At 43.6% G+C, this 10,103-nt stretch overlaps 1 protein-coding gene across 1 annotated transcript; it reads left to right on the forward strand.

Annotated features, from left to right (window-relative positions):
• The first annotated feature begins 8,023 nt into the window (after nucleotides 1-8,023).
• On the forward strand, nucleotides 8,024-9,110 carry LOC120689664 (putative glycine-rich cell wall structural protein 1). The gene has a single exon (XM_039972026.1). The coding sequence runs from the start codon at nucleotides 8,057-8,059 to the stop codon at nucleotides 8,873-8,875; it is 819 nt and encodes a 272-aa protein (XP_039827960.1). The 5' UTR covers nucleotides 8,024-8,056; the 3' UTR covers nucleotides 8,876-9,110.
• Nucleotides 9,111-10,103: the final 993 nt, after the last annotated feature.

The following is a 10,103-nucleotide window of genomic DNA, read 5'->3' on the forward strand; positions in this document are numbered from 1 at the left end:
CAAGTATACGCCCAGCACAAAGATTCTTCCTTCCTTTTTAATATTGTGTGCATGTACGTCACCATGACTCGAAGTCAGGCAATCAGCCGATTCCACTGTAAGATAGCCGATTTCCACGCACTAGAATGGATTGTGCATATCAACGCCATTCAATTTATCTCCCCCTCATAGAATTGATACGCCACGCATGCATGTTCCTTAATGAATCGAACTGGTCACCATACTCTTAATTTAATGCACGTATGCCACTATCCGATGATCTTCATAATTCAGTTTACATCGGATTTGTCAAAATCCGGTGTCAACACAGGCCCCCCAGTTTCGGAGTATGAAGGCTTCATGCTTCGAAACTTTGTGAATCCATTACTTCAATTCACATGCTCATATCGTGGACTGAACACCTCGGCTCTTCTGACGCTGCTATTTTATAGCCGATGCTTTTATCAATTTTTAAAGCCAACTTGAAGAATCAAATCAACTATACTTTTCCTGCTAAATAACTTGGGTCTTTGAAAGATTTTTAAAATCAAAATAAAACTTTGCTCCTCAAATGATTCTCTCAGATCGCTAAATGTGTATGATTCCTCACCAAGGCATTGGGTCGCCTCTTTCCTCCCTACTAATAAGTCTTTTTGGTGGAGCTCAGGGTAGAGGATGAAGAGGTAGCATGCTTGTATTACATATTTTGCAAAGTCAAAAACTGGATCCAATGGAGAAAACAAGTCATACAATCAGATCAAGATGTGCCTGTGTGTGGAATTTTTCTGGATGGAACTCGCACCCCTTTCTGCATGACTCTATCTTTTATTTTGAGATATGGGCTAACTTTCTTTTTCTTTTTTCTTTCCCTTTTTTTTTGCTTCTTTCTGCATGACTCTATCTTTTATTTTGAGATATGGGCTAACTTTCTTTTTCTTTTTTCTTTCCCTTTTTTTTTGCTTCTGGGTTCGAATATATTTTTTCCTCTTGCATAGCCCATACCTTTTTGCATGATGAAGAGTCATGTCAAAGTGATGGAGTTTCTTTTTTGTGTGCGGATGGAAGACATATTACTGCGTAACTTCCAGTGTAGAAGTCAGCATGAATATATATGGAGTGTACGTGATCTTGATCTTAAAAGCATGAAACAAATCTCACAAGGGTCGCAAATAATTTGACAAAGCTCAATACAAAACAAGCAGCATATATGTGAGTTTTTCAAAGATATGCCAAAATATGGCTCTGGTAGGAATTTTATATCATTGAGGAGTTAAGCTATTTTATTTTCGCAAAATAAAATCCCCAAGTATTTTAGCAGTAAGAAGTAAGGTTTTTTTGATCATACCACATCGGCAGCGGGGCGGCAGCACCATAGTCTTGTGATCATTAGTTCTCGCTACTCAACAGTCATCGGCTGCAGTATAACTTGAGCACTGGCTGATAATTGGCTTCTTGTATCCCGTTGTCTGATGTCTAAACTTTGGCCCCTTCTTGAGTTGTAACCATCGACCCTGATCTCGTACAATATTGTGGTCGATCAGCCGAGTGACAGGAGTTGGTCTATCAGGTAATCCCATCGGCCTATCTGAGTTGGCCAAAGCAAGCAACGCCTCGGGCTTGTGCAGCACATGTAGGTATCATTACACAGGTAGTGATTTGCTTGCATTGGATTTCGATCTTGATTCCTAGCAGTACCATAACAAGACAATCGGCTCCTTGCATTTCCCACAGCCACAGGCCGATGCCTCTCCTGCATAGGTAATATATGCTTCCTGTTGCAACATCACCCGGATGACATCCATCAAGTACATATCCCTGATGGCTCCATCGTGTGAGATAATCTCTGCTAGCTGATTTCTGCATGATCGGCTTTGTTATTTCTACCGTCAACTCTTTGCATGCTGGAGTATTAGCTTTGTACGAGCGCCTTTAGCCCCACGTGCGTGAGTTGCAGATGGCATCATCAACGCGACTGCGTTGTGTCACCCCCGGCCAATGGCTTCATCATCTTCCCAGTCGCCGGCAATGGTGGCGGCATCGATCTAGGTGGTAGCACTATCCTGTTTGTCCAGCCCGACGCCCTTTACTTGCGGCAACATGTCATAGCAGCATTGTTTATTAGCCGATTGACCTCCCATCGGCTGTCCCTCTGTTAGCCGCGATATCACTTCCATCGGCTACTCATATTAGTAGTCTGCTGCCGATGAATCTGTCCGCCATGCAAATCGGCCAAGAAGAGTTGTTCAGTCATTGATTAGCCGATATATCCTATCGGCTCTTTTGCCAAATATGATCCACATCGGACGAACTATCATCCATGATCATCATACTCCTATCGGGTTCTGCTATTGCAGCATTTGCTCTTGCTGTCGGCTATGACGAAGTCAGGATTCCCATCAAGATACCCATATTTTATTGAAGCTTTCGTTCCTCCACCAGAGTCGATGTACCCTGAGCGGGATTGCCGAGGTCACAACTTTGGACCAATAACTATCCTCGGCATCAATGTGTCCATGAGGTCGCCAGCAACGCCAACCTGTTATCACCATGCCTAGAGCCACGCGCCAACTTGGTCGTCAATCAACTCGGCAATGTGATTCACTTCGGGTTCTAAGATGTCCGGCTCTGCCCCATCGCTGACACACTGCCACCTGCTCATCATCAGCCTCCATTCTCGCAATGGTAAGATGTTGCATAGCCGATTGAGTGACAGAAGAACTTCTTGATGAGGTTCCTCATTCTTCCTCCGGCCGATAGCATTCAAACTCATGAGCTCGATGTACTAGTTTAGCCTCCAAAGTTCAAGAACCAAAAATATGCAGGCCCAAACATGCTCCATACATCACCTGAATGCATCGGCCAAGGAGTGGTTAGAGGCGCACACACTAGCTTCCAACACGAGTGCTGATGTGGCCTTGCCGATGCGTTCCTGTATAGTGCCAATCTTGGTGCCGACGAATTGAAGGCTGTAAACTGAATTTTCTTGTCTTGCGGGAGAGCCAACGTATTTGCTCGGCAACGGCAACTAAGATTTGAACTACCTCCTGCCGAGTCATACGCCTTGGGGTGGTCATCAGTTTCATCTTTGTCAGTCATCCGATAAAACTGAGGCAGTGATGACTGCAAATGATGCATCTTCTCATAAGCCGATTGCCTGTGTCGGCTTTGGTCATGTTGGTCGGTACCACTATGGAGCCGATAGATGTATTGACCATCTTATAATAATTATTGGCATACTGTCCCCGAATATCTGGACCATAGTAAATCTTCTGCAGAGACTACATCGGTTAATACCCCTTGGCTGCATATCATGGGGCCAAGGAATAACATCATATGCCTCTTGTTGCCGATCAATCCTCTACAGCTGAAAACAAGGCAGCCGATGAACTAGTCCAACCACTTCATCGGCTATTCTTGTCATCGGCAGCAGAAACTCAAACAACTGGCTTGTCACGTTTCCTGTAGTAGTTGGTACACCAACAACCGAAGCGTTTGTTGTCGGCCGTCTGTTAGCTGCACAAGTACCTGATAGCTCCTCTTCATCGGCTGTGTGGGCTGATACTTCTTAAATGTTGACCAGTGAGTCCATCGGCCAATTGAAACATTCTATCTCGCGTTACCAACCACCAAACCGATAACACTTAGGCCATGCATATATAACTCAGCCGTGATCTTCAGTTGCCATTAAAGAATTAATCTGTCCCATCGACAGTTATGCTGGCTGGCGGCCACTCGATTTCTCATATTTTTCAGCCGATATTCTCAGACTTCAACAGAGTAATGCTTGGCCGATTGAAACATCTCATCAGCTCTTAGTATTATAACTACTCCGGTGATATCAGTTCGATAATCAACTCGTCAGCATTGATGATCCAGCTAACACATGAATCGTTCTTCGTGCCATTACAGACAATCATCAAGGCTAATGCAGTAAAAGCCACCGATGCCCTTGACGCCAATTGGGTCGCCGATTCACTCTGCGCCAATGCACTCATAAAGCTCATCACTGAACAGCAGCATTAGTTTAATACAGAGCCGATGAGATGAATCCAGATACCCAAGTCTCTTCTTCAAAGATTAATGATACAGCTCGAGATGCTCACGCTCTCAGAAGAGTAAAACTTCTAACAACCGATAGTTTTATCAGCTATCAATTGTAAGTGGAAGAAATATCTTCTTAATTAATTAATTAATCCCATTTTCATCAAAGACCAACCATGTCATCAGCAGCAGGACCATATAATAAGAATAACTCAGACTTTGTGTTCATGGGCTGATGTATTGGCTCTGCTAAAGAAATAGCCACCAGAGTGCCTCATTAAGAAATGACCATCGGCACAGCAGGTAACTAATTGGCTGATACAATACGGGACGTACTCCACGCATGGATAAATTCTCTTCTTCTTTCTTCATCAACCAATCAGAAATTGGCTTCTCATTGCTTATTGCATCGGCTTCGTAAAATATTGACATCGACTTCACATTGTTCAAATAATCAAAGCCGATGTACTAATATACCCTAATCAGCCGATGCATCAGGTAGCCGATTAATCTTTTTCATCATCCGAGATGCCAATCAGCCGATGCAATTCTATTCCCAGTGGCGGCTTATCTTTTCTAGTATCTTTCCCGTTGACACGCAGAGAATGTTCCGACCTCCAATATCAGCGACATCGGCTTTTACGTCTGGAAACTGATGGTCCGACAGAGAGACATATACATGAACAATCATTCCCTGGAAGGTCATCGGCCAAATGCAGGACAATGCTAATATTTGCTTCTTGTTACTTCTCTCAACCGAATCTTGTTGATAAAATATGAGCCGACCAATATTTGACCAATTGTGATTCGGAAGCCAATAGAATATCCAAAAAAGAAAATATCAGGATACCAGAATGCACCTGGAAGTCAGCATGCACTGAGACAATTGCGAATTCAAGAGCCGATACAAATTCAATCGGCTGCCCAACAGTTGATAGGTTACCACTTTTCTAAACTGATTGCCGATGTCCCAGAAATACAGAACTGACTATCTGCAGGCGACACGCAGCATGAATCGTCAGCTTTGTAATAGCCGATGGAACTATATCGGCAATCCAAGGACAAAAGTCAATAAGCATATGTGACAAGCCGATAGTCAATGGATTGAAACAAAAACAAAGTCATCGGCTGATGCATGGTCACTGCTACACTAGTAGGTCTGTCCACCTGGATCCCATGGAAAATAATCTCCAAGTAGCCGATATACTTGAATAATATTTTTAGGAGGTGGGCAATAATTATTCCAAGAAAACCTCTGCTTCCTTGCCTCTGCAACATCTATCCATCCATCGACCACTTCAGGCTGGAAGAATAAAATATTGGCCATCCTTGGCAGACAGCCATCAAGTATAACAATTTCCATTGATCCAGACCTCTCAGGTTCTTCTTTGACGTATGGGCATGAAGTCAGCTTTATATTCTTTACCCATTCAGTCAAGCTAATTTTAGCCTTTTCCTTCTTAATTGCTGGAGCTTCTTCTTCGTGAGGCTTTTCAAAGCTATGTTCTTCTCTACATTGGTCTCCGTCTTTGGATCTGCTAACCGAATTTTGTGCTTTATAATCTGTGTCTCCTGATTTATCAGTCATTCGGGAATTCAACTTTTCAGACTCGACACATTTATTTTCGTTGTCAACTCTGGCCATGCATGATGAAAACAAATCTTCATTGACCCTCATCAGCTGTGCAAACTCCTCCCATTGAGCCTTTTCTTACCTAATAGCCGATTGGACCTGACGATGGATTGATTGCTGAAGAACTGATGCTTGCGGTCAACATCTACCTAACCGCTGTTGTTGATGAGTCATCGGTTGTAGCTGCTGGACCATTGATCATGGTTGCTGACAGGCCATCGGCTGTGGAGCCGATGCATAATATTGATAACCACCGGTCCGAGCCAATATTTGATACTGAACTATTGGCTGTTGTGGATGTTGAACTGTTAACCATGGTTGCTGACAAGCCATCGACTGCGGAGCCGATGCATAATATTGATAACCGCCTGTCTGAGCCGATGTTTGATGCTGGAAAACCATCGGCTGTGATGCATGATGATTAAACTGATGAATAATTTTACCAGCATCCACACCTTCGACTGTATTGTTTGTCGTGCTCGCCAGGCTGTTAGTCCAGTTGATCATTGCTTGTTTCATAGCTTGCTCGAACATCTCCGTTGGAAAATTCATGGTGATATCGTCGGGTCCCACCAGGTGTGCCAAAAGATGTGTTGACGCAAAAATCAACACACTGGAATCCGATGGCAATTGTTCGCCAAGCACGGAAAATAGACCAAGTGTGCCAGTCAATCTGACCTATTGATTAACAAGGAGACAGGGTAAACGTTAAATTCGAGGGTGTATCGGCCGGAGTTCCGATTATCCCTCAGATAGGTGTATCGGCAAGATTTGCCGATACAATACACGACAAAAGAATATTTAAATACAAGCGTATAATAAACGAGTGCGTCGGCAGGATCAGCCGATGCACTAGACAACAAAACCGGCTTTGAGTAGCTGATTATGCGTGTGTAACAAGATCTAAGCTACGAATGTGTAACTGAGATGATGTAAACTAAAAACAGATCTAAACCGGCTCTTGAGATAACAAAAGTGTTACTACAAAACCTAAAGCCGATCTAATATGTTTTTAGGTGTGATAATGGCCAAAAAGCGTAGAAAAACCTACAAATCTAGCCGATATCGATAATTAGTGAATAAATCTAGACGAGACGACAGCGATACGCCCGAAAGTCAAAGCTTAGATAAACTCGATAACTTTTGAATAGATCTGAACGAAGCCACAGCGATGCGTTCGGAAGCTAAAGCTCAGATTTACTCGGTAAACGAAAACTTACCAGCAGACCAAGTCGCTAAAATATGATGCGTCCTTGATCAACTCGAAAGAACTCGCCGAAAAGAAAAGAAAAGTGGCGAAGTCACCGAAAAGTAAATTGTAGGTAAAAAATAGAGTTTATTTGTTGATCGTGTGATAACCTTTTACAGAAGCTAAGGGGTACATATTTATAGTCTGGACTAACTTGTCTAACAAGCATAATCTAAACTAAAAGGAAATACTAAAATACATGGACTCTTATTTCCTTCGTGGAATCCTTTCTAATAATAACCTCTTGACCGGCGTACAGAGCATATCCATCTGTTATTGTATATTCCTTCTCGAACTCTGCTCCCTGCAAATCAATCAGGCACACAAGTATACGCTTGCCCAGCACAAAGATTCTTCCTTGCTTAAGTCAGGCAATCAGCCGATTCCACTGTAAGATAGCCGATTTCCACACACTAGAATGGACTGTGCATATCAACGCCATTCAATTTATCTCCCCCTCATAGAATTGATACGCCACACATGCATGTTCCTTAATGAATCGAACTGGTCACCATACTCTTAATTTAATGCACGTATGCCACTATCCGATGATCTTCATAATTCAGTTTACATCGGATTTGTCAAAATCCGGTGTCAACAACTATATATAGGTAATCATCTGCAAGAGCTCTTGCAGATGGCCGTATTTGACTATGTGTTATCCGATTACAAAAAAACGAACCAAAAACCACCATAATTTTTATCTGTTATACGGAGTTGCTATACCTCAGCCGAGAGGTTACAATTCAATAGCGTACGCCACAGCGAGTTTCACCTAGCGTGCATGCCTAGTGGCAACTCTCGCTTTCCAGCCGCCGGCCTGCCATGCAAGCCTGGTCAAAGCGTACGTGGCATTCAATTCATACTTGCCGCGTTATCGAACTCGATTCACACGTAATACAGTCAAGCCTACTGAGAAAAACAAGTGCCCTATTTATATGATCATTACAAAATTATAGTCATGCACTCATGTTGTACCTACTTGTTGTTTCCATTCCAAGACAAAAACCACCGGTTGTCGCGTCTGTACAGCTTGTGGGCAAGTGAAGCCTTGGGCTATAGCTGGGACAGGCCTCCAGCTCTATAAATAGCCAAGAAACCTTCACTTCCTACTCATCTCATCCTTCAAGTTCACAAAGCTTGGTAGCTCGCAAATGGCTAGAACCAAGTTCGTGGCACTTAGCTTCATTGTCCTCCTCAGCATTGGACTATCCAATGCTGCAAGGGTTTCTCGATATGTGAGTGCTGGGGGTGGAGGTGGCGGAGGAGGAGGTGGTGGGTCTGGGGATGGTTCAGGATCGGGTTATGGTTCAGGCTCCGGGTATGGCCAGGCAAGTGGGTCTTCCGGTGGAGTATATGCTAGTGGAGGCGGTGGGGGTGAAGGTGGTGGAGGCGGCCAAAATGGAGGATCTGGCTACGGTTCAGGCTCCGGCTTTGGGTATGGTGAGGCTAGTGGGTACGGGTCTAATGGTGGAGCGTATGCTCAGGGAGGTGGTCAAGGTGGTGGAGGAGGAGGTGGACAAAATGGTGGCTCTGGTTCTGGTTCTGGTTCTGGTTCCGGGTATGGTCAAGCAGGTGGGTATGGGCCCTATGGCGGAGGGTACGCGCAGGGTAGTGGTCAAGGTGGAGGTGGTGGCGGTGGACAAAATGGTGGTTCTGGAAGTGGATCTGGTTCTGGTTCTGGGTATGGTCAAGCCGGTGGCTATGGCCCGTATGGTGGTGGGTATGCTCAAGCAGGTGGCCAAGGTGGTGGTGGAGGTGGTGGACAGTATGGTGGTTCTGGACAAGGTTCCGGTTCTGGTTCAGGTTATGGCCAAGCTGGTGGATATGGACCTTATGGTGGTGGATATGCTCAGGCTGGTGGTCAAGGCGGTGGTGGCGGTGGTGGGCAAAGTGGTCCAGGTGGCAGCGGATATGGGAATGGCTCAGGAAGTGGTTCTGGATCTGCTGGTAGTGGCACTGGACACCCATAAAACTTTAAAGTTATTATAGAAGTGCAGTTTGTTGCCGCATACTTACCCGCCTGTACTATGGTTCATGTGTAGATGTGTTGTATACTCATATAAGGAATAATTGGCCATTCCATGGCTTCTGTAATAATTGTAGCACATGGCATTGTACTACAATACCAATTTATATGCCATGTAAGTGTTAATTTGTTTGCATTGTGTTATCCTCATTGTCTCTATACATCATGTTTGTAATTCAGTATATATACATATGTTTTTTTATTACGGGCCTGCTTGGATTGATACCAAAATTTTGGCATGCCAAAGTTTTGGCAAGCCAAAATTTTGGCCACTATTTGGTTGGGTGTCAAAATTTGCCCACCTCTCACATTTTCCCTACCAAAATGTGGGCAAGTTTTTTGCCCAACATTTGGCTAGCCAAAACTTTGGCATGCCAAAATTTTGGCACCAATCCAAACAGGCCCTACATGCTACCAGAGCGAGTGGAAATCTCGAACCCTTGAAGCGGTATATGTTTGTTGGGTGCACTGAAACACACTAATTTTACCAAATGAGATGGAAGTATGTAGCCAGACTATGCAAGCTTGCGTTCACTATGATCTAGTTGCACTTGCATACACCCCCGCTGTCACTGAGCTAGGGAAATTAACCACCACACCCTTGCATGCACTATATCTATGTATCCACAAGACCGAGCCAACCACCATGGTTGCCATTCATCCTAGTAAGGAACAATATTGTGCGAACAATGTAAATGATAAGAGTGCATCGGTATAGGTCACAAAAGTAATCATAAACCATAATCATACAGGTGGCAGTGCTCAAATTTTTGAGTAATTATTCTTTTAGTGGTTGGTGACTCGTCCACTGTGAGACACCCGTGCCATTTCTTTTAGCGGTCAGTGATATGCCATCAAAATTTCTTCTAGGAGTTCATTAAGGTAGGGTGTACATATATGTATTCTTAGGGTATAAGTATGTCTGTATTTGTATGTGAGTCTTGACATCTTCATTGTTTTTTGGAAACAAAATAGTTGTTAGCTGTACATGCCCGTCTGTGAGACACCTAAGTGAATGAGTGTATGTAAGACTCTACTTCTATACTGTGTTTTAAAAAATAATATTATTTTATGATTAATTAACTTTTATTACTCAAATTTCAAAATATGGATGTTTCCTAAATTTTCTAGATCTAGGAACAATTTTTTCATGCTATCCACTTGTTTTTAGT

This window comes from Panicum virgatum, chromosome 9N (genome assembly GCF_016808335.1).
Source record: "Panicum virgatum strain AP13 chromosome 9N, P.virgatum_v5, whole genome shotgun sequence".
Classification (NCBI taxonomy): Eukaryota; Viridiplantae; Streptophyta; class Magnoliopsida; order Poales; family Poaceae; genus Panicum; species Panicum virgatum.